Source organism: Cherax quadricarinatus, chromosome 28 (assembly GCF_038502225.1).
Source record: "Cherax quadricarinatus isolate ZL_2023a chromosome 28, ASM3850222v1, whole genome shotgun sequence".
In the NCBI taxonomy this organism is placed as follows: domain Eukaryota; kingdom Metazoa; phylum Arthropoda; class Malacostraca; order Decapoda; family Parastacidae; genus Cherax; species Cherax quadricarinatus.
This window is the reverse complement of record NC_091319.1, coordinates 29,538,981-29,565,602: the sequence shown is the minus strand read 5'-3', so window position 1 is coordinate 29,565,602 and position 26,622 is coordinate 29,538,981. Positions and strand designations below refer to the sequence as shown.

Below are 26,622 nucleotides of genomic sequence, written 5' to 3'. Positions count from 1 at the left end.
GAAATAATTTCCCTTTTTCCTACATACTCTAACTTGAGCCTCACTATCGTCGTAAAAACTCTTCACTGCTTTCAGTAACCTACCTCCTACACCATACACCTGCAACATCTGCCACATTGCCCCCCTATCTACCCTGTCATACGCTTTTTCCAAATCCATAAATGCCACAAAGACCTCTTTAGCCTTATCTAAATACTGTTCACTTATATGTTTCACTGTAAACACCTGGTCCACACCCCCCCTACCTTTCCTAAAGCCTCCTTGTTCATCTGCTATCCTATTCTCCGTCTTACTCTTAATTCTTTCAATAATAACTCTACCATACACTTTGCCAGGTATACTCAACAGACTTATCCCCCTATAATTTTTGCACTCTCTTTTATCCCCTTTGCCTTTATACAAAGGAACTATGCATGCTCTCTGCCAATCCCTAGGTACCTTACCCTCTTCCATACATTTATTAAATAATTGCACCAACCACTCCAAAACTATATCCCCACCTGCTTTTAACATTTCTATCTTTATCCCATCAATCCCGGCTGCCTTACCCCCTTTCATTTTACCTACTGCCTCACGAACTTCCCCCACACTCACAACTGGCTCTTCCTCACTCCTACAAGATGTTGTTCCTCCTTGCCCTATACACGAAATCACAGCTTCCCTATCTTCATCAACATTTAACAATTCCTCAAAATATTACCTCTAACTCTCCATTTAATAACTCTCCTCTCCTATTTTTAACTGACAAATCCATTTGTTCTCTAGGCTTTCTTAACTTGTTAATCTCACTCCAAAACTTTTTCTTATTTTCAACAAAATTTGTTGATAACATCTCACCCACTCTCTCATTTGCTCTATTTTTACATTGCTTCACCACTCTCTTAACCTCTCTCTTTTTCTCCATATACTCTTCCCTCCTTGCATCACTTCTACTTTGTAAAAACTTCTCATATGCTAACTTTTTCTCCCTTACTACTCTCTTCACATCATCATTCCACCAATCGCTCCTCTTCCCTCCCGCACCCACTTTCCTGTAACCACAAACTTCTGCTGAACACTCTAACACTACATTTTTAAACCTACCCCATACCTCTTCGACCCCATTGCCTATGCTCTCATTAGCCCATCTATCCTCCAATAGCTGTATATATCTTACCCTAACTGCCTCCTCTTTTAGTTTATAAACCTTCACCTCTCTCTTCCCTGATGCTTCTATTCTCCTTGTATCCCATCTACCTTTTACTCTCAGTGTAGCTACAACTAGAAAGTGATCTGATATATCTGTGGCCCCTCTATAAACATGTACATCCTGAAGTCTACTCAACAGTCTTTTATCTACCAATACATAATCCAACAAACTACTGTCATTTCGCCCTACATCATATCTTGTATACTTATTTATCCTCTTTTTCTTTAAATATGTATTACCCGTAACTAAACCCCTTTCTATACAAAGTTCAATCAAAGGGCTCCCATTATCATTTACACCTGGCACCCCAAACTTACCTACCACACCCTCTCTAAAAGTTTCTCCTACTTTAGCATTCAGGTCCCCTACCACAATTACTCTCTCACTTGGTTCAAAGGCTCCTATACATTCACTTAACATCTCCCAAAATCTCTCTCTCTCCTCTGCATTCCTCTCTTCTCCAGGTGCATGCACGCTTATTATGACCCACTTGTCGCATCCAACCTTTACTTTAATCCACATAATTCTTGAATTTACACATTCATATTCTCTTTTCTCCTTCCATAACTGATCATTCAACATTACTGCTACCCCTTCCTTTGCTCTAACTCTCTCAGATACTCCAGATTTAATCCCATTTATTTCCCCCCACCGAAACTCCCCTACCCCCTTCAGCTTTGTTTCGCTTAGGGCCAGGACATCCAACTTCTTTTCATTCATAACATCAGCAATCATCTGTTTCTTGTCATCCGCACTACATCCACGCACATTTAAGCATCCCAGTTTTATAAAGTTTTTCTTCTTCTCTTTTTTAGTAAATGTCTACAGGAGAAGGGGTTACTAGCCCATTGCTCCCGGCATTTTAGTCGCCTCATACGACACGCATGGCTTACGGAGGAAAGATTCTTTTCCTCTTCCCCATGGACAATAGAAGAAATAAAGAGGAACAAGAGCTATTTAGAAAAAGGAGAAAAACCTAGATGTATGTATATATATATATGCATGTGCGTGTCTGTGAAGTGTGACCAAAATGTAAGTAGGAGTAGCAAGATATCCCTGTTATCTAGCGTGTTTATGAGACAGAAAAAGAAACCAGCAATCCTACCATCATGCAAAACAGTTACAGGTTTCTGTGTCACAGTCATCTGGCAGGACGGTAGTACTTCCCTGGGTGGTTGCTGTCTACCAACCTTCTACCTATATATGTATAATATATATATATATATATATATATATATATATATATATGTATATATATATATATATATATACTATATATATATATATATATATATATAAATATATATATAAATATATATATTTATATATAAATATATATATATATATATATATATATATATATATATATATATATATATATATATATATATATATATATATATATATATATTTATCTGTGTGTGTGTGTGCAAGACAAACCACGGGGGAATCATCAGCTCAAGTACTTTCACACGTCTCTGTGCGTCATCAGGAGCTATGCATTGTTACAAAAGTAGCAGTAGGATGAATGAGGGGAAAGTTTTCTCAGAGCCGGGTAGCATGGTGACACTATGTGGTGTCACCATGCTGCCCTGCCACATAGAGAGTCATGGGAAATTATGAACTAGAAATATATTGCAATTATCACAAATGGTGGAAGAAAGTACTTTGAGCCAAGAAATCTAGTGAAGCGAAAATTTGAGACAGCCACGGTGGAACAAACGTTTGTTACATCACATTTGTTACATCAAAACGAAATTTTAAGTCAGCCAAAATGAGGCAAATGTTTGAATCAACCACAATGAGATAAATGTTTAAGTCAGCTACAGTGAGACAAATGTTTGAGTCACCTGCTGCGGGAAAAATGCTTAGGTCAGCCCAAAAATGTTGATATCACTGTTAAAAGTTCGAACACTTTTTTTAGATGGGCTGGAACACACGAATAACATTGGAAGGACTGAGGCTAAAATCTTTCTTTGAACACGGAAAAAATGAGGAAGGGATGAGGATGAGGTCTAGCCTTGTACAAGGGAAAGAGAGGATAAGTTCTAGCCTTGAACAGGGGGAAGAGAGGGGGCTGAGGATGAAGTCTTGCCTTTAACACTGGGAAGAGAGGGAGGGGTGAGCATGATGTCTAGCCTTGAACACGACGAAGAATGAGATGTGAGGGTGAAGTGTTGCCTAATGCATAGAAGAGGAGTAGAAGATGATATATGACCTAGAATCCAAAGATGAAGAGATCTATAAGTAACACAGAGATGAGAAGAAGACCAGACGATGAGGTTTGGACAGGAACACGGAGAAGCGAGGAAGAGCTGAGTCTGGCTTGGCATTAATAAGAATACCCACCTCTTCCGACAGCAGTGGTCCAGCCCGGGCATGTGACTGTCGCGCGGTGATACATTTTCCACCTGTGGAAGTGTGGCCGCGTACTGAGAGTACAGTAGTGGCCCAGGAGCTCGATCTCATTCTCTTTAAACAGCAAGCTGCGGTAAAGTCACAAGTAAATAAAATATATATATATATATATATATATATAAATGAAAACAATAAATTGAAGGTAAATTTCATTCAGTCTTCTTCCAAGTGATATTAGAAATATCCTGGCCTTAGACAGGTGGAATAACCAAAATTAAGCTCGATAATATAGCACAGATAGCCAGAGCTTACTTTACCGCTAAAATGCAGCAAAGACACACAACCAGATGATTAATAACTGATACACAGTACTGGAATGCTAACGATTGCTCAAAAGTGTTGTACGTTAGTGTTGGTACGTTAGTGGTTACTCAATCACTGATTCTCAACACCTGTACGCCAGCGGATATTTAATCCTTGTTACCCAATACTGGTATATAAGAGATTGCTTTATATCTAAACGGGTCATTACGAGCCAAAGACTGTGTCAGGAGACATTTTCGTCTTTCTTGGCGAGTGCAACACACCACCATGCCCTAAGCAATACTGGACAAGATGTATCTGGGTCGCTGAGTGATCGATAAAGGTATTCCTGTATTGCATTACCACCCCAGTCCCCTGTATCGCAATGCACGCGACTGGAATGGTGCAGAGAGCGGCATAAGTTTGTAACGCAGTGAATATTTGAAGCGAATCAGAGGAGGCATTATTGAAATATTTGCCAATATTGAGTTTGCATCGCTAGATTACCCTTTCAAGTTTAGCGCCTAAGTTGATTATAATTATAACTTGATGTATTTCGGTCGCTGCGCGAGTCAGGAGAGATATTCCCGAATTCCATAACCTCAGCAGTCTTCTGTACCCCAATGCATGCAAAACTTTAGGTAAACATATCATTGACGGTTTGAAGAGAACCACAAAAGACATTCACAAATCATGATGTTGAAACTAATTTTCAAATTTCTTCAATAATAATGGCGAACTTGGACACACACAGCCCTAATCTAATTCAATTTTCTCGAAGAGACCAGTGAAAGCAATATCCCAAAACACTCAAGCACATTAAGCTCTACAGAAGCTGTTCAGAAGTTGTAGTATTAAGTTAGCAGCATGGAAGGGTTGAAGATATTCAAATAGGACACTCAGAAATTTTCGCATGGAAAGCAGTATTTAATTTTCCCAGTTTCTTCTGAAAAAGAAAATTGGGACATGCCCTGACCAAAATCAATCCAAACTTTTCTCTAAGTATTAGTATCTATCTTTTAAAGAGAGTAAGTACAATAAGCAAGTAAAGAAGAGTTTTATGAAAGCATAATGTACAAAATATACAAATTCTTAACCATGGTATTGAGGGGACATAGATGTAATAGGAACATACATGAACATTAAGAACTTAGGATTACTAAATGAAGTCAAACACTGTGATTTATTCTTACAAGAAACGACATTCTTCAATTATTTCACAGAAACCAATTCGATTAATAAAACTGGAATATGATAACTTACTCAACCTAGTATCACGACTGTAAAACTAAGAAGATTCATTTTCAAGTTATTGCATGGAATCCAATGAAATTTGTGCCTATACAGCCTAAACTCATGAAGCAATCCATGAATTTCTTACGATACATCAGCCATTGAAGATTGATACCGTTCACAGATGGTATATTTTAATCAGAGGCAGGAACTATATCTGTTGGGGCCTTTTAGCACCTATGGAATGGGACGCCATGAAATTCGATCTAAGGAAGTCCATTTCCTTGGAACAAAAGCCTTTCACCAGCAAAATAATGCAGCACAGTAAAAATAATTTCATACCTTAAAAATGGTAAAATGACATCTACACATTGCATTAAATACACCGCCCGTCATGGTGGCTCGTGGTCAGGTGGCAAAAGCTCTCGCTTCACACGGTGGGCGTCCGGGTTCGATTCCCGGTAAGAGTTAAAACATTGGGCATGTTTCCTTACACCGGTTGTCTATGTTCGCCAATCAGGTACCTGGGTGTTAGTCGACTGGTGTGGATCGCATCCTTTGACAAAACTGACTTAAGTTGCCCGAAATGCTTTTCATAAGAAGGGGCTTTCTATATAGTAGTATGTCATTGATATCAGTTAGGCTTGTATACCATGTACATGTACTTGTGGAAATAAAGATATTATTATTGCTAGATACACGATTGCTGACATTCTGAAGCTGGTCAGAGGAGTCTGGCTCCACCTATCACACGGAAACAATGATTGGAAGTGACCTATGTAGCATTATTCCTTGGTCACCTCAGCATGCGAACAGTCCCATGAATCTTGCCTAAGATGCAGCCAGCAGTAACAGCCTGGTTGATCAGACTCTGATCCACCAGGAGGCCTGGTCACAGACCGGGCCGCGGGGGCGTTGGCCCCCGGAACTCTCTCCAGGTAAACTCCAGGTAAGATTACTCAAGCGTTAAAAGTTTGAGGCCAATCGAATAAAGCGTTCTCGATTAATAAAAGCAAACGGAAATGTTGCTTATAATGTTCTGAAAAATAGGAAAGTCTTCCCTCGTCAACTTAAAACCTCAGATTGATATTTTTTCTAGTTTTCTTTTTCATTTACATTCTATTAAAGATTCTTTACAATCTTGAAAAATATTTAGATTTTTCCTCTTATTTCATAAAACATCCAACTGGCACTAACACATCTCAACAAAATTATTACAAAAAGTAATTCCTTCTAATATACACCAGCATCTACTATTTGAAGCTAATCAACGTTTGTGACAAGATATGTCTTCTGCCCCCCATACCTAGAACTGTACTCAGTGTTGCACTAGTCTCACTAAAAACCCTCATTTACAGGAGGAACCTTATCACGACTGTTTGGTGTGTCCTGGACCAGTTGCCCTGGACAGATCAAAATATGGCCATAATCATCCTCATCTGAGTGCGGGCTTTTGGCTGATTTGTTCCAGCCACGGTATTGTGACTTTTACTCGTTACTAAATTCGTTTTTTAATAGTTCATAAAATTTCATACCAGCTGACTATTTTCTGCATATGTAGGTGATTTTATTTATTATTTCATCGGATTAAAGTGGCAGCGCCAAGGAAGGGTTAGGGGGTATTTAGCCTTCCTTAATTTCCTTCAGTCCGCCAAGGCATATCTTTCCGGTACTGAAAATCATCAGTGATTCATTTTATTCGTAGGTATAATTCTCCTCTATTCTGTTGGTTAAATAGTTGTATTTCTGTGTTCTTCCGAGTTCATATGTTCAGACACTGGAACAAGACGAAAAACACCCCTCGGGACTTTACCCCCTGGAAAAAAAAACCCCACCAGTATCAAAAACTTTCGAGATGAAACCTACTTTAACCTGGTAAAGGTATATTTTAATTTTTTCACCAGACCGTCAATGTAAATGAATCACTTTCCATACCCAAGCCAGAGAGTACACATGAACAATGCAGAAGCAACTTTTCCTGGACCTTCAGAAATAAGCCGTTTTCCAGGTGCATGGTACACAATCCAGTCATTTGTTAACAATCGTTAGTATGATCGGAACACTTGACTGGAGTTTTCAGTTGTGCAAGATTCAGTATATTGCTCTGCCTGTCACCACTTTAGCTCGGAGAACTGGGTTCGTACTCAAACTGTTTTCACCACTTATGATTTCTCGAAATGGAAAAAAAAACACATTTCACGAGAGACGTTAAGCAGCTGCCATGCACAAGTACACTGTGGAAGTTTGCTCTGAATTCAGAAACCGGAAAATGACTGAATCAAGGATCCACAATCTGATGGATGCTGCTAGTCAGCACAGCCTGACTCATCTGACACTTTCTGTAATTGGCAGATATATGAAGATTGTTTGGAAGAAAAGTTAGGTAAAGTGAGAGTGATCAGGTAGATGTTGGAGAAGCATGGTATAGATTTTAATAACTGTAACAGAAGTTTGTAGCTGCAGGAGAGTGGATGCGAGAGGTGCTCACTTCAAGACAGTCCAAGAAAGTAGGAGTTACAAGAGAGGAGTTATTGAGACTTTCTGATTCGCTGCTTGTCAGCATAACGCTACAAGGACTGAGAAGATAATAAATCTGAGAATAGGATCAATTTTTTTTGGAACTCCTTCTTTTTCTCTTGAGTAATTTTGATGACATTATTACAAAGAAAATTTCTAATGTACCTGGAAATGACAGCAATATTAACGAGATATTCAACATGAAGTCCTTATTATGACATTCATGATCAGAAAGAAGGTCATTCGTTAAAGTAGCAGAGTTTTTCCTTGGAGAAACAAAAGATGTAAGCAAAAAATATGCAAAGCAACTGGAGCTATAAGGTATATGTGCTATGCAGACGTTCATGAGTCATTCCACAGTTTCCCAGCAGCATATGGTGTGCAGGCAGATTTACTCTCTCTCTCTCTCTCTCATAGAGAAAATCAAAGAAGCTCTCAAACTGTAATACTGACAAAAAGAAATGTGTATTTGGTCCATGATGTGACGGTGCTTCAGTAACCTGTGCTTGAGAAGTTAAAAAAAGAAGCTCCACAGGCAGTGTACGGTGCTGTATCGCTCAGAGCTTAAACCTAACATTGGTTGATCGTATTTCCAGCATTCAGACAGTGGCCGAGTTCTTGGCCACAATCCAATAGCTGTGCAGTTTTGGTTTTCTAGGACAGTTGAGCACATGTTTATGAAAAAAACAAAGGACTCTTGCCTTTCTAAAACATCCATTAGAATTAAAGAAGCTTTCAGACACAAAATGATCCTACCATAACATTGCTTTTTCTGCTGTCAACGTAACTTTAACAGCAATATTTTCAGCCTTACTAGACATTAGGAAAACGATAAATGCTCATAAGGTAACAGGCACAAGGGCCCTTTACAGTCTCATTGATATGTCATTTACAGTCTCATTGATGTCATTTACAGTCTCATTGATGTCATTTACAGTCACACTGATATGTCATTCAGTGATGAAGATTTTATGGCAAACCACTAGATCACTGTATGACCACTTTCAGTTCCCTCACCTCCAGCTGGCTTCTGCTGCTCATTTAGTTATGTCATTCTTGTCTGATTTTCAGGAAAAGACAATGAGACAATGCTTTTAATCAAGCAATTTACAACAGTTTGTTATTAGTTCTCAACTTGGATATCACAAGAAATAGAATAATTCTCACGAATTCCTGTTTTAGACAGGTTAGTTAACGAATTTAACAAGCGATTTTCAAACAACTCACATTACCTTCTGTAGGACTGGTCTAGGGAATCTCGTATTCGGGGAAGGACATATAGCTATGGTATCAAAGGGAGAAATTTAAGTGTAGAGTTTCATAAAGTGCGGCGTCTTCTTGGAAGAAAAGAAATAGAATCCTATTGTCACTTCTCCGCTTGAATTTACTACAATTTTCAAACCACACCGGGATGCTCTCACAGAAATTTATTAGCTGACGAGCTTTAGTGTGTCTTTACCAGTTAATTCTTCAGCACATAAAGTGATTTTTCCTGCCTGTAGCTCACAATAATGTATTTGATAAACAACAGTAGTGACAGTAGAACAAGTGGAAGTGCAGTTAGAGCTATGAATTTCAAGAGCCAAGAGTCTGAATGTTGAAGGTATCGTTGATGCTTTTGCTTGAAAATAAGTAAACAGACGATTCACACTGCTATAACTTTTGAGTTGCCCTGAGTCATTCATTGGAAAGAAAATGAATGCATATTGTATTCAAGTATTCAAATTATATATCATTATATAAATAAGGCGAAGGTAGGTGAATATCAATATTTTGATGGTTTATATATATATATATATATATATATATATATATATATATATATATATATATATATATATATATATATATATATATGTATATACATATATATGCAATAAGATCACAGTAAACAGGTGATTTCAAAATATGCAAAACAACTACTCTGAAAGAATAGAGAAATTCCAAGCGCTTTCGTAGTCACGAAAGCGCTTGGAATTTCTCTATTCTTTCAGAGTGGTTGTTTTGCATACATATATATACATATATATACATATATATACATGTATGTACATATGTATATACATATATATACATATATATACATATATGTGATGTCACCGTGGTTGTTTAATATATTTATAGATGGGGTTGTAAGAGAAGTAAATGCGAGGGTCTTGGCAAGAGGCGTGGAGTTAAAAGATAAAGAATCACACAAAGTGGGAGTTGTCACAGTTGCTCTTTGCTGATGACACTGTGCTCTTGGGAGATTTCTGAAGAGAAGTTGCAGAGATTGGTGGATGAATTTGGTAGGGTGTGCAAAAGAAGAAAATTGAAAGTGAATACAGGAAAGAGTAAGGTTATGAGGATAACAAAAAGGTTAGGTGATGAAAGATTGGATATCAGATTGGAGAGAGAGAGTATGGAGGAGGTGAATGTATTCAGATATTTGGGAGTGGACGTGTCAGCGGATGGGTCTATGAAAGATGAGGTGAATCATAGAACTGATGAGGGGAAAAGGGTGAGTGGTGCACTTAGGAGTCTGTGGAGACAAAGAACTTTGTCCTTGGAGGCAAAGAGGGGAATGTATGAGAGTATAGTTTTACCAACGCTCTTATATGGGTGTGAAGCATGGGTGATGAATGTTGCAGCGAGGAGAAGGCTGGAGGCAGTGGAGATGTCATGTCTGAGAGCAATGTGTGGTGTGAATATAATGCAGAGAATTCGTAGTTTGGAAGTTAGGAGGTGCGGGATTACCAAAACTGTTGTCCAGAGGGCTGAGGAAGGATTGTTGTGGTGGTTCGGACATGTGGAGAGAATGGAGCGAAACAGAATAACTTCAAGAGTGTATCAGTCTGTAGTGGAAGGAAGGCGGGGTAGGGGTCGGCCTAGGAAAGGTTGGAGGGAGGGGGTAAAGGAGGTTTTTTGTGCGAGGGGCTTGGACTTCCAGCAGGCATGCGTGAGCGTGTTTGATAGGAGTGAATGGAGACAAATGGTTTTTAATACTTGACGTGCTGTTGGATTGTGAGCAAAGTAACATTTATGAAGGGGTTCAGGGAAACCGGCAGGCCGGACCTGAGTCCTGGAGATGGGAAGTACAGTACCTGCACTCTGAAGGAGGGGTGTTAATGTTGCAGTTTAAAAACTGTAGTGTAAAGCACCCTTCTGGCAAGACAGTGATGGAGTGAATGATGGAGAAAGTTTTTCTTTTTCGGGCCACCCTGCCTTGGTGGGAATCGGCCAGTGTGATAATAAAATAAAATATATATATATATATATATATATATATATATATATATATATATATATATATATATATATATATATATATATATATATATATATATATATATGCAATAAGATCAAAGTAAACAGGTGATTTCAGAATATGCAAAACAACCACTGTGAAAGACTAGAGAAATTCCAAGCGCTTTCGTGACTACCCACATTATCAAGGAACTATGAAAGTAAAGCATCCAAGGAAGGTATATAAGGGGTCTGGCCAACACCTCACTATCAGATCCCACAACAGTTAAACACCTGACGCGCGCCGGCCCGACTGGACAGGTCCTTCGCACAACCCACCAACAAACTATTCTACCCAAGAAAATTTAAAATATTATTATTTGTCCAGTGTATTATTAAATTCTCCCCAAATTCTATTAATTATAAATGTATCTAATTTATATAAACCAAAGGAAATATTCATATTATTGTCAAAACTGCTTTTTATGAAACAAGATTCAATTATATTCCTGTTGACCATGGACTTGCTTGAAACTACTTTCTCAACTTTTTGAAAATCAATTGGATGGCTAAAATCTCTTACATGAATAAATAGATTTTAACCATCCAATTGATTTTCAAAAAGTTGAGAAAGTAGTATCAAGCAAGTCCATGGTCGACAGGAATATAATTGAATCTTGTTTCATAAAAAGCAGTTTTGACAATAATATGAATATTTCCATTGGTTTATATAAATTAGATCCATTTATAATTAATACAATTTGGGAATTTGGATGCTTTATTTTCATAGCTCCTTGATAATGTGAGCAGTCACGAAAGCGCTTGGAATTTCTCTAGTCTTTCACAGTGGTTGTTTTGCATATATATACGTATATATATATAAATATATATATATATATATATATATATATATATATATATATATATATATATATATATATATATATATATATATATATGTCTTGCCGAATATGTAAAACTGGTCAATTAGTAAGAACTCATTTAAAATTAAGTCCTTTCTAAAATTTTCTCTTATACGTTTAAAGATATATTTTTTTCATTAATGTTAATGTATAAAATTTTAATTTTGCACCAAAAGAATCTTAGAAAACTTACCTAACCTTATTATAACAAGAACAATTTATTTTAACCTAATCCAACTAAATATATTTTAGATTTGTTTACAATAATTTAATACTAAACAAACACAGTGAAATATATTTTTCTCGTTAGGTTCATAATGATTTTGGCGAAATTATTGCATACACAAATTTTCGCTTGTCCTATATGGCAAGATGAGCGTTGCTATTTAAGCCAAGATCGCAAGTTCTGCCAATTCGGCACGACATATATAAATATATATATATACACGTATATATATATATATATATATATATATATATATATATATATATATATATATATATATATATATATATATATATATATATATATATATATATATATATATATATATATATATATATATATATATATATATATATATATATATATATATATATATATATATATATATATGTATATATATATATATATATATATATATATATATATATATATATATATATATATATATATATATATATATATATATATATATATATATATATTACAGCGAGAAAGCCTCCTTATCAGCCGTATATATTTTTGATGTTTTCTCTAATTAAATATTAAAATTCTGGAGCTACATATACATGCCACACAGATGATTTCTCCTGTAGGAATTAAAACAGAACGTAAATACTCACCCGACCGCATTTGTAGCGACTGAAGATAAAATCTGTGAGAAGTCGAGGGGTTTGGCTTGTGCTGATACGGGAACCACCTGCAGCAGTACCAGCACTGACAACACCAGTGTTCCCGACCACCTTCCTGATACCAGCGATGCTGACATCCTCAAACTGCAACAACATAATGTTGACATGTTCACACTGAAACAATATAACAAAACGAACACTGCTTTTTGCCTTGTTTAAATCATTAATTATACAATAAATTAGTTTCACTCAAATATCTTTCTAACTACTTTCAAAGACTTCCCGAAGAATTTGTTTAATGACCCAACGATCCTCGATGAAGTTTGTTACACTTACCTTCAACTCCAAAACCAAACCATAACTTCATATACAATTTTCAAACTAATTTATGTTCATCGTTGAGCTCAAAATTATCCAAACGCAATGAGTAGAGGGCTCTGGTAGAGAGGTAGATAAACATGCTAATAGATTGACAAACACACTCATACGACCACTCATACAGCCATACACGAATGTTTAAAAAATAAGTGTTTTCAGTGATCATAGTAGTTTTGAGATGCATGATCTTAGATTTTTGGTGATCTTGGTGATGAGTGTTGATAGATGATGGTAAACATGATATGGAATTGGTGATCGTGATTTTTGTGTGAATGTTTATAAAAATGAGTGTTTTCTGTAATCTTAGTGGTGGGGTCATAAAATCTGGTAATCGTCTTGGTTATAGTGTTCTTAGATATTGTGGGTACAACAGGTTGAAACAAGGTGGGTTGGGCGTGATGTTATTGACCACCAAGTAAACACAGATGGGTGTGTGACGTCACTGGTGGTGACCTCGCCGGTCCTGTGGGGTGTGACATCGTGTGTTGGTGGTAGTGAGGTGAGTGCGCTTAGATGTTGTCAAACATGATTTTTTGTGTGAATGTTTATAAAAAATGAGTGTTTTCTGTGATATTAGTGGTTTTTGAGGTAAGTGAATATGGGTGTTTGTTGTTGGTGGTTGTCTTAAATTTATGTGTGTACAAGATATGTTTTCAGTTGATGGTGATCATGTACTAAGTGTTCGTGTATTAGGTTTGTGTTCATGTTTTTTTTTTTTTTTTGCGCCCATGGGGAGGGAGTTCTTGGTTATAGTGATTTGAGGGGATTTCTATAAAATGGGTGTTAGCTGGTGATGCTAAACTTAGTTTCTGGTGATTTTGACTGTGTTTTGGTAGTATTCAGTGGTGATTTGGTAGTAATCAGTAGTGTTTTGGGAGTATTCGGAGGTGTTTGATGGTGTTTTTGAAGGTGTTCAAATGATGTGCAGAGTATTTTTTCGAGATGTTCAGTGGTGTTTTGGTGTTCAGAGTTGGTTCAAAGTTAGTCAGTGTGTTAGTTATGGTAATGTCTCATGTCATAAGTGTATGAGTTAGTTTTTTTTGTGCTAATGTAAAGTCTGGAGAATGAGGGAGGAGTTTGGTGGATGAGATGTAATTTCGGTTAATGAAATGTGTAAGTGTGAATGAGAATGTAAATTGGTGAGTGAGTTAGATAAGACAAAATGTTATGTGATCTTAGTAAAAGTATAGATAGTTTTAGTGATCTTCGTTATGATGATGTTTTAAGAGAATGTGTACAAAAATGTGTGATCTTAGTGGTGGGGTTACAGAATTTGGTAAACGCCTTGATTGTGGTGATCTTAGATATTGGAGATATAACAGGTTGAAACAAGGTGTTTGGGTGTGACTTCGCTGATCGCCAAGTAAACACAGGATGGAGTATGATGTCATGGGAGGTATCCCTATCTGTGCTGGTATGTGTTGGTGGTAGTGAGGGGAGTGTATTAGATATTGTATGGAGTTGGTGATTGTGATTTTTTGTGTGAATGTTTATAAAAAATGAGTGTTTTCTGCGATCTTAGTGGTTTTGAGGTGAGTGGTCATGGATGTTAGTTAATGGATATCTTAGTTTTTTGTGTGTGTACATGTTATGTTTTCAGTTGGTGTTGATCCTGTTGTAAGTGTTTCGGTGTTGTTTGGAAATGTTCAAAGGTTTTTTTTGTGAGTATTCAAATGATTTATGAGAAATGTTTTTTTTTTTGCGCTCATGTTATATAATAGTCTGAGGTGAGCGGGATCGTCTTGGTTATAGTGATTTGGGGGGATTTCTATAAAATGGGTGTTAATTGTTGGTGTTGATCTTAGTTTCTGGTGATTTTTAGTGTTGTTTGGGCAGTATTCAGTGCTGTTTTGGTAGTATTCAGTGGTATTTTGGGAGTATTCAGAGGAGTTTGATGATGTTTTTGAATGTGTTCAAATGATGTTTTTGGAGTAATCGAAGGTAATTGATGGTGTTTTTGGTGTTGTACAAAGTAAAGTGTGGTGTGTGTGGGTGTGTTTGTGTTAGTTTTGGTAATGACTCATAAGTGCATGAGCTGTATTTTTTTTTTTTTGTAATACTGTTGTAAAAATCTGGAGAATGAGAGAGAAGTTTGGAGGATGAGTTGTAATTTAATGAAAATAATGTAAGTGTAGATAAATTAGAGATGACAAATCTTATTTGGGAGAATTCAAAATGATATTTTGGATGTGTTTCAGTGTTGTTTGGAAATGTTCAAAGGTGTTTATGTGAGAATTCAAATGATTTATGAGAGTGTTCGAAGACATCTTGGGGTTGCTCTGTAGTGATATGATAAAGGTTGTCGATGAGAGAGAATGTTTCTTTAGAGATATTGATAAAAGGTGGTCTCAAATGATGATGTATGAGAGTGTTTTGAAGGTGTTCAAAGTAAAGTGAGGTGACTGTGTGTGTTAGGTGGTCATAGAATTTTGTGAATATCATGGTTAGTGATTTTACTGGATTTGAGATGGGTGATGAGATGCATTTATGGATTTGAAATGTGATTTTTGTGTGTGTTCTGAAGAGGTGTGTTGGCAGATGGGTGAGTGGATGCGAAGAAAAGTGGGTGAGATGGATAGGGGTATGAGGAGGGGTGTATTAGAAATTTAATGAAATATGGGGGGATTTTACTGAAAATAAAGGTAATGTGTGAATATTTTAAAAGAAATTATAGAAGTGAAAAGTTATGATGCATTGGAAAAGAATGGAGGGTGTAGAAACATGACGCAGTAGTTGGGTAGTGAGATGATTAGTTGTTGTGAGTATAATAACAATTTATGTGGATACAAGGAGATGGGTATGGAGAGGATTTTATTAGAATTTTAGTAATGTAGGGAGGAATATGTATTACATTTAAGATTCAGTAAAAAGAATGGGAAAAATTTGTATCGAAAGAGGAAAAATTGTGAATAAATTGGTATTGTGGGTATTGTTGTCGAACTAGAGATACCAAAAAAGATGTTATAAGTGGGTTGTTGTTGTGGGTGATGTGGGATGTGGGGTGTTGTGGGTTGTGGGTGCTGTGGGTTGTGGGTGTTCTTGTCAAACTAGAGATGCCGAAAAGTGGTTATAAGTTGTGGGTTGTTGTTGTGGGTGTTGTGGGTTGTGGATGATGTGGATTGTGGGTGTTGTGGGATGTGGATGTTGTGGGGTGTGGGCGTTGTTGTCGAACTAGAGATACCGAAAAAGAGGTGATTCTGTTGTAAGTGTTCGTGTGTGTTTGGTTTGTGTTCATGTTTTATTTGCGCTCATGTTATATCTTAATTGGAGGTGAGTGTACTCATAGAAATTGGTAATCGTCTTGGTTATAGTGATTTGAGGGGATTTGTGTGAAAATGGGTGTTAGTCTGTGATGTTGATCTTAGTTTATGACGATTTTGGTGGTGTTTTGACTGCATTCAGTGGTGTTTTAGTAGTATTCAGTGGTGTATTTGGGAGTACTCAAATGATGTTTGAGACTATTCAAAGGCGTTTTTGAAGGTGTTCAAATGATATGCAAGAGTATTTATGAAGGTGTTCTGGGAGTATTCAGTGGTGATTTGGGGGTGTTCGAATGATGTTTTTTGGAGTATTCAAAGGTAATTGATGGTGTTTTTGGTGTTGTTCAAAGTAAAGTGTGGTGTGTGTGTGGGTTTGATAGTTTGGGTAAAATGTCTCATGTCATAAGTGTTTGAGTTAGTTTTTTGTGATAATGTTGTGAAGTCTGGAGACTGAGGGAGGAGTTTGGGTAATGAGTTGTAATATAATGAAATGATATCAAATCTTATTTGGGAGTATTCAAAATGATATTTTGGAAGTGTTTCAGTGTTGTTTGGAAATGTTCAAAGGTATTTTTGTGAGTATTCAAATGATTTATGAGAGTGTTCGAAGCAATCTGGAGGTTGTCCTGTAGCGAGATGATAAAGGTTGTCGAAGAGAGAATAATTCTTAAGAGTTAGATTAAGAAAAAGTGTGTGTGTGTGTGTGTGTGTGTGTGTGTGTGTGTGTGTGTGTGTGTGTGTGTGTGTGTGTGTATTAACTTCGTAATATGTAAAATTGTGACAAGTGAATTTATCGAAAAGTGGTTATAAGTTGTAAGTGTTGTGGTAACTTTTTCTGACGAAATAGTTAAAACGAGAAAAATTGTGTGTTATGAGTGAAAACTGTGAGATGTTGGTGGAAGTGTGAGGGTTTGGGGGGTGGGGAGAGCAGGTCATAGTCTCAGACGATGCTATGGGGTGACCTGAGATGTTATCTGAGATCGGTCAGATATGACTCGCTCGGCAGATGTCTAGACTTGAGGAGAGTGAATCTTGTGTTGTATATTGTAGTGGATTGTTGTGGGTATTAACGAAAATGAGGAATTATTTGGGTTGTCCTGGTTAAGAGTGAAAATGTGTGTGGAGTGAGATGGTGACGACGAAGATGATCCAGAACAAAATGCACAGAATTTCTTTTACTCCATGTTGATTTTAGTCAATGATTTGCACCTTTTTTCAATTAATTTGTATATGTTTGTGAAATAAAGTGCATTGGTTGTATAATAAATAAATGAAAATATTGTGTATTAGTGTTATCCTGCATTTTAAGTTAATGTTTCGTCGACAAGATTCAGCCTGTGTGTGAAGTCATCACGTGACGTCACTGACCGCTGAGTAAACACAGGTGGGGTGACGTCACACTTGTTTAGACCTGTATTAAGAGAAAGTACCATGCCCGATAGGGGGAGTCCATTTGAACGCTTACCCCCCATAGGGAGGAAGCCAAAAACTTGATCCAAGGAGATGGAGACCATAAGAAAATGAAATTAAAAAAAAATCGAAAAAAATTGGGGTAGAAGTGGATGGTGAGAGGTGTGGGGGGAAAATCTTGATATTATTGAGATCGAGAAAAACTTGATCCAAGGAGATGTAGCAGTAATTTTGGGATGGGGTGAAAGTGGGAAGGGGAACCTCAAAAATTTGATCCGAAGAGATGGAGACCACAAGAAAATGAAATTCAAAAAAAATTTGAAAAAAATCGGAGAAAAATTCGGGGAGCGAGGGCGATCTGGACGACGCTGCAGAAGGCGCTGCAGAAGGCGCGGGCGAGGGCGCGGGCGGGCGGCGCGGACGGGCGCGGGTTGGGCGGGCGCAGGTAGGGCGGGCGCGGGTCGGGCGGGCGCGCGCGACAAGAAGCCATACCTTGGAAGCCATTCCGTGGAAGCCCTAGACCGGAAGTAACACCTAGACCGGAAGTAACACCTAGGTGTTACTTCCGGTGACTCACACAGTTGTAGGTGACTCACATAATCGTATAAACCAAGACACTACTTGAACCGATGACGTGCTATGTCCCAGCTACAGGGCGTCTACAACCATTGTAGGTAACTGCTACACCACTTATGCTGAAGAAGACTCATGGTGCCCTTGTCACAGGACTGCCCCTGCCATTGTGCTGTAATTGCTAAATCACTTGTACAAACTCTAGCACTCCTTAATGACGCATCAGTTCGTTCAATTATAAGGATTGAGGCAAATATAAGGGCCTGTGTAGTCAAGAGCCCTGGGTGTTACCTCCTGAAAAGAATGACCTGGAGTCTATCTGGAGGGTATCACGGGGATCAACGTCCCCGCGGCCCGGTCCACAACCAGGCCTTCCGGTGGATCAAGGCCTGATCAACAAGGCTGTTACTGATGCTGCACGTAGTCCAACGTACGAACCACAGCCCAGCTGACTTTAGGTATCTGTCCAGCTCCCTCTTGAAGGAAGCCAGGGATCTATTGGTAATTCTCCTTATGCCTGTTGGGAGGCTGTTGAACAGTCTTGGGCCCTGGAGACTTATTGTGTTTTTTCTTAGTGTACTATTGACGCCCCTGCTTTTCATTAGGGGTATGTTGGACCGTCTGCTCCGTCTTTTGTTTTCATAGGGAACGATTTGTGTGTGCTTGTTTGGAACCGGTTCCTCCAGGATTTTCCAGGTGTAGATAATGATGCATCTCTCGCCTTCACTCCAGAGAAAACAGGTCAAGTTATTCCAAACGTTCCCAGTAATTAAGGTGCTTGACTGAACTACTGTGTGCAGTGAAGGCTCTCTGTACATTCTCTAAATCTGCAGTCTCACCTGCCTTAAATGAAGCTGATAGTGTTCAACAGTATTCCAGCCTACAGAGAACAAGTGATATGGGATTCTAAGAGTAATGCTACATGGGATTTTAAGAATAATGAGAGATGAGGGATTTTAAGAGTAATGAGAGATATGGGATTTTAAGAACAATGAGGCATGGAATATTAATTAAGAATAATGAAAGATATGGAATTTTAAGGATAATCAGAGATATTAAATTTTAAGGATAATGAGAGATGAGAGATTTTAAGAATAATGAGAGATAAAGGATTTTAAGACTTATGAGAGATATGGGATTTTAAGAGTAATGAGAGATATGGTATTTTAAGACTAATGAGAGATATGGGATTTTAACAGTAATGAAAGATATATTATTTTCAGAGTAATGAGAGATATGGGATTTTAAGAGTAATGAGAATAATAATAATAATAATAATAATAATAATAATAATAATAATAATAATAATAATAATAAAAAAAATAATAATTATGATGATGATTAAAATAATTATATTTTATTTAGATAATTGTAAAATTCTCATTTAATTTTCTGTTACGTAAAGGACACAATGATAAGAAGCAGGATGGTGCCAGTATGAGCGGCTCAGACACAGGATACGAGTGACGGTCCCGGTTGATGAGTGACCGTCTCCTGCTAGCTGGATACAAATTATCATATGTAGGACTATCACTGATCCACCACCACCATCACTGATCCACCACCCCCATCACTGATCCACCACCCCCATCACTGGTCCTCCACCACCATCACTGATCCACCACCACCATCACTGATCCACCACCACCATCACTGATCCACCACCACCATCACTGATCCACCACCACCGCAACTAACCTCATCACGAAACATTACCATGACCATCATTGACCTGCCACCACCACCATCACTGATCAACCACCAAAACCATCATTGATCAACCACCACCATCATCATTGATCAACCACCACCACCATCATTAATCCACCACCACCACCATCACTGATCTACCACCACCACCACCACCACCAATGATCCACCACCTCCAATGATCCACCACCACCATCATTGATCCACCACTATCACTGATAAACCACCACCACCGCAACCCTCACTGATCCACAACCACCACGACCCTCATCGATCCTCCACCATCACGACCAACATTGATTCACCACCACCTTTATCATTGATCCACAAAATCAGAGATCCCCCACCACCATCATAACACTTATAGATCCACCACCACCCTACCACCACGACCATTTATTTATTAATTTGAATATGATACAGAGAAGTTCAAAGGAATACAGTTAAGTGCAACATGCCAAAGCCTCTTGTATGTAGAGCATTATGGGCAGGCTTAAAATTAATTTAAGATTAACTAAGCAATGATGTATTCAGTGGTAAAACATTATTGTAAACAGATAACAATTAAGCACAAATGAGTATTACTAAGACAGGTCATATGGTCATTTACTGTGTTGCTGAACATTCAGTAGAATGGAGTATTCTGTTAGGTAATGTAGTTAAAAAAATAACACAGTTTGATTGGGTCTCAGGTTAAACATATATGTGATACAATTATGAGAAACATTTAAGATATACAATCTATAAGATACAATTATTCAGTATTTATTTGGTTGTGGGTGAGTAAGTGATTTTTGAGAAGAGACTTGAATTTATAAACAGTGTTTCTTTTACATTTACAGGTAATGAATTCCAGATTTTAGGGCCTTTTATGTGCATTGAATTTTTACATAGCGTGAGATTGACACGAGGAACATCAAAAAGTGATCTGTGCCTTGTGTTATGGTCATGTGTTCTGTTGCGGTTGGTAAGGAGACGTTTGAGGGGACGGTTTATATCAGAGTTAAGTGTTCTATGTGTGTAATAGGTGCAGTAATAAGTGTGGATGTTTTGTATGGTGAGTAGGTTTAGAGTTTTGAATATTGGTGTAGTGTACTGCCTGTAGTGGGAATTTGTTATCATTCTGACTGCAGCCTTTTGTTGGGTAATTAGTGGTCTGAGATGGTTTATTGTTGTTGAGCCCCATGCACAAATTCCATAGGTGAGATAGGGGTAAATAAGTGAGTGATATAGGGCCATGAGGGCTGACTGTGGAACATAGTACCGTATCTTTGATAGTATGACTACGGTCTTGGAAATTTTCTTGGAAATTTGTTGTATATGTGTTTGAAATTTGAGTCTATTATCAAGGCGGATTCCTAAGAATTTTCCCTCTGTGAGCTTTGTGATAGGTGATCCATTTATCATTATGTTAAGAGGGACATCTGTAGCTCTGTTACCAAATAGAATGAAGTAGGGTTTGTCAATGTTTAGAGTAAGTTTGTTAGTCATCATCCAGGTAGATATTTTCTGTAATTCGGTATTTACAGTATTGGCTAGCATGACTGGGCTCGGGTGAGAGAAGACGTATGTAGTGTCATCTGCAAATAGTGTGGGTTTGAGTAGTTGCGATGCATTTGGTAGGTCATTTATGTATATGAGAAAGAGAAGAGGGCCAAGGACACTTCCCTGTGGGACACCAACTGTAATTGGCTGTGCGGAAGGGCTTGCCCCATTTGTGTACACATATTGGCTTCTGTTGCTGAGGTATGACTTTAGGTAGTTGAGGGAGTGCCCTCTTATACCATAGTGCGACAATTTTATGTGGAGCAAGTCATGGTCAACTGTATCAAAAGCTTTACGTAAGTCAATGAAGATCCCCAGTGGGACTTCTTTTTTCTCGATTGCAGTGTATATATGTTCTAGCATGTGTATAATAGTATCATTAGTATTTTTATTAGGCCTGAACCCAAACTGACAGGGGTTGAGTATGTTTTGGGAGATGACGTAGGAATAGATTCGCTTATAAATTAATTTTTCGAAGATTTTAGAGAGAGGGTGTAAGTTGGATATTGGCCTATAGTTATTCAAGTCTGTTTGGTCTCCTCCTTTCTGGATCGGGGTGACCCTTGCTATTTTGAGAACTGTAGGGAAGGTAGAGGATTCGATGGATTTGTTAAAGAGTGTTGCAGTGATTGGTGATAGCACTTCTGACGCTTTTTTGTATATAAAGGGTGGTAAGGTATTTAAATCTCCTGTCTTGTTTTTTAGTGTGTTGATAATAAGGGAGACTTCATTTGGGTTAGTCGGAGCTAGGAACAGTGTGTTCGGGTAGTTGCCAGTGAGGTGGTCATTGGGTGGGGTATCTGAGCTTGGGATTTTATTGGCAAGGTTTTTTCCTATATTGGAGAAGAAATCATTGAGTCTGTTTGCTGTTTCAGTTGGTGGGAGTTGGGGTTCATCTGATTTTGTTAATTTAATTTCGCTATTTCATGATATCTTTTTTGTTCCTAGAATTTCTGATAGGGTTTTCCAGGTCTTTTTTATATCACCTCGTAAGTTGGATAATCTGTTCTCATAATGCAATTTTTTAGCCCTTCTTATCAGACTGGTTAGGATTGACGAGTAACGTTTTGTTTAGTCTCTGGTTATGTGACCCATTCTGTACTGTTTTTCATATAGGTGCTTTGTATTTATGGATTTGAGGATGCTGGGTGTTAGCCAGGGACTGTTCAGTCTCTTAGCTGTCATCTGTTTAGTTTTTTTTATGGCAGTGCTTGTTATAGAGGTATTGGGTCTTTTTAGGAAAATTATTAATACATTCCTCAATATCTGTATAGATTTCTAGCTCAGTGTGCCAGTCAATGTTTGTCACTGCTGCTGTGAAGTTATTAATGGCTGCCTCATTGTGAAGTCTGAAGGTGACTTTAGTAGTGTCTTGGGGTAATTTGCTAAGATTTGTTATGAGGAAGGTAGAGTAATGGTCTGTGGTATTATCTGTGATTATGCCTGATTTTAAAGGGGATATGGTGTTGGTCCAGATGTGGTCTAGTAGGGAAACACTAGTCTCTGTAACTCTTGTAGGTTTTGTTACTGTTGGTAGCAACATGCAGTTACTCATTGTGTTTGTGAATTCAGTAACTTGTGGGTCCTGGTCTTGCAGGAGATTTATATTGAAGTCACCTGAGAGTAGCAAGTGATCTTTGTTCATGCGTGCATCAGTTATCATACTTCCTAGGTTTTCACTAAAACGGCTAATGTTTGACTGTGGTACTCTGTAGATGTTTATCACTGTGAGAGGTTTTTGTAGGTATTTGGATCTGAATTTAGCTATTATATATTCCCCATGTTCATCCCTTGTGCAAGTTTTAGTGATACATTCTAGCTGGTCTGAGTAGTATATAGCTGTGCCACCCCCTTGTTGATCTGACCTACAGTTGTGTATGGCTGTGTAACCAGGAATGGCATAGACATCTGTAGTATCAGGCTTTAGCCAGGTTTCGGTGAGAGTAATGATGGACATACTGGCATGCAGGGAATTTAGTAATGCTATGAGGTCATCGTCATGCTTGCTTAAAGATCTGATATTGTAGTTAAAACAGTTATGTTGTTGGTGGCTCTGAGGAGTGCCTTTGTTTGTTCTGCTGTGTAGTAATTACAGTTACTGTTTGATTCATTTAAGTCATTCAATAAGAGATTGGTATCAGGATCAATGCTTGTTATCATAAGATTTAGAGTGAATATATAGTAAGAATTAAGTATAAGACAAAGTAAATATTCTAAAGCTAAAAAATAACACCTGAATTATTTTAACAAATGTAAAAAAATGAGCAAAGGTAGTTCTTCAAAGCTAAAATAATGGAGACAATATAAAAGGGACTAAAATAATAATAATTTACCTACCACCATCATTGATCCACCGCCACCACAATCAACGATCCACCACCAGCCCCATCATTGGTCCACCATTACCTTCATCAATGATCCACCACAACCACCATCACTGATCAACCACTAACATCAATGATCCACCACAACCATCATCACTGATCCACCACTAACATCAATGATCCACCACCACCACCACGACCCTCATTTATCCATCACCACCAGAACCATCATTGATCCACCACCATCACTGATCCATCACCACCACCATCATTGATCCACCACCACCACCACCACCATCACTGATACACCGGCACCACCACCATCATTGATCCACCATTAACATCATTAATCCACAACCCCACCATGATCATTGAACCACAGTCACCACCATCATTGATCCACCACCACCATCACTGCTTCACCACGACCTCCATTACTGATCCACCACCGCCATCATTAATCCACCACCACCCCCACAACGCTCATTGGTTCACCACCATCACGAGCGTCATTGATCCACCACCACCACCACGACCCTCATTGATCCACCATCACCATCACTGACCCACCACTCACAATGCTCATTGATCCCTCACCACCCCGACCCTCACTGATTCACCATTACCTATCATAGATCCACCACCATCACTACCGCCGCAACCCTCGATGATCCATCACCACCACCATGACCTCTCATTGATCCACCACCACGACCCCTCATTGATCCACCACAACAACTCTCATTGATCCACAACCACCACGACCCTCACTGATCCACAACCACCACGACCCTCATTGATCCACCGCCACCACGACTCTCATTGATTCGCCACCACCACAACTCACATTGATCCACCACCATCACAGTCACTGATCCACAACCCTCACTCTATCTACATTTCTTTATTGACTCCTAGTAAATTGCAAACAATTGAGGTTAGGTTTATTGGGCGGTAATTTGACGGTAACGACTCATCTCTCTGTTGTCTATCTGTCAACAACACCTCTCTCTCTCCAGGCAAAAATCTCCGTATGCTTCTACTTTCCTCAAGAATCTCAGATGTTAAACTTTATGACAAGCCTTACTGAAGTCCATAGACACAAGATCATATTCATTATAATACCTGAAGAATACCTAAAGCGGGCTTCGGGGGTCAACGCCCCCGTGGCCTTGTCCGTGACCAGGCCCCGCGGTGGAGAGGGCCTGATCAACCATGCGGCTGCACGTAAGCCAATTTACGAATCAGAGCCCAGATGGTCTGGTACTGACTTTAGGTGCATGTTGGTAATCCTCTTATTTATGCTGGGAGGCAGTTGAACAGTCTTTGTCTCTTAGCGTACTCGTGCACCCCTGCTTTTCATTGGGGTATTACATTTCCTGCCGAGTCTTTTGTTTTCGTTGGGTTTGAGTTTCGTGTGTAGATTTGCGACTAGTCCCTGTAGGATTTTCAAAGTGTATATTACCATGTATCTTTCCCCGTCTGCGTTCCAGGGAGTACAATCAAGAGACTTCAACTGTTTCCAGTAATTCAGGTGCATTACTGTACTTATACATGCTGTGAAAGTTCTCTGTATATTCTCAAGGTCTGCAATTTCGCCTGCCTTGAAAGAGGTCATTAGTATACAGCAATATTCCAGTCAAGAGAGAACAAGTGATTTGAAGGGAATCATCATGGGCTTAACATCTCTAGTTTTAAAGGTTTTCATTATCCATCCTATCATTTTCCTAGCAGAAGTGATAGATACATTGTTGAAATCTTTGAAAGTCAGAGTCTCTGACAATATCACTCTTATGTCCTTCACATTAATTTTTTGCTCTATTGCGTGGTTAGAATTTCTTTTATGCTCCGACAGGGTTTTAATTTCCTCGAGTTTTCCATAGCGAAATAATTGAAATTTGTCTTCGGTGAACTTCATACTGTTTTCTGCGGCCCATTTAGAGATTTGGTTGATGTCGATTGGAGATTTGCAGTGTCTTCAGTGGATGACACTGTCAGATATATTCGGGTATCATCAGCAAAGGAGGACACTGTGCTGTGGTTTACATCTCTGTCTATGTCGGATATGAGGATAAGGAACAGGAAGGGAGTGAGTACTGTACCTTGTGGAACAGAGCTTTTCACTGTAGTCGCCTCCAACTTTACTCTGTTTACTAATTCTCTTTGTCTTCTATTTGTTAAGAAGTTATAGATCCAGCTACCCACTTTATCTGTTATTCCCATGTCGTGCATTTTGTGCGCTATTGCACCATGATCACACTTGTCGAAGGTTTCCGCAAAGTCTGTGTATACTACAACTGCATTTTGTTTGTCCTCCAGAGCATCCAAGACCATTTAATAGTGGTTCAGTAGTTGTGAGAGGCAGGAGCGACCTGCTCTAAACCCATGCTGCCCTGGGTTGTGTACCTGATGGGTATCTAGATGGCTGGCGATCTTGCTTCTTAGAACCTTTCCAAAGACTTTTATGATGTAGTACGTTAGTGCTATAGGTCTGCAATTTTTTGCAATTGCTTTACTGCCACCTTTGTGGAATGGGGCTATGCCTGTCTTTTTAGTGACTGTGGGATGACCCCTGTGTCTATGCTCCCTCGCCATAGAATATTTTAGCCTCGTGAAAGGGGTTTCGTGCTGTTCTTAACGAACATGGAGTTCCACGAGTCTGGGCCTAGGGTAGAGTGCACGGGCATGTCGTTTATTGCTTTTTCAAAGTCCTTTGGTGTTAAGATAATATCTGAAATTTTTGAATAACCAAATTTTGAGTCTCAGTCATAAAAAAAAATCATTAAGATTGTCGTCCCTTAGTCCGATTAACGGCTCAC

General features: G+C 38.4%; 1 protein-coding gene across 2 annotated transcripts in view; it reads right to left on the bottom strand.

Moving 5' to 3' along the window:
• LOC138853338 (anti-lipopolysaccharide factor-like) overlaps window positions 1-26,622 on the bottom strand; it is a 46,215-nt gene that overhangs the window by 10,739 nt on the left and 8,854 nt on the right. For both annotated transcript variants that reach the window (XM_070089507.1, XM_070089508.1), the window contains exons 2-3: window positions 12,595-12,747; window positions 3,539-3,675 (exon numbers count right to left, since the gene is read on the bottom strand). In XM_070089507.1, the coding sequence (XP_069945608.1) occupies window positions 3,539-3,675; window positions 12,595-12,740 (283 nt within the window). In that variant the 5' untranslated portion in view covers window positions 12,741-12,747. The remainder of the gene's footprint in view (window positions 1-3,538; window positions 3,676-12,594; window positions 12,748-26,622) is intronic.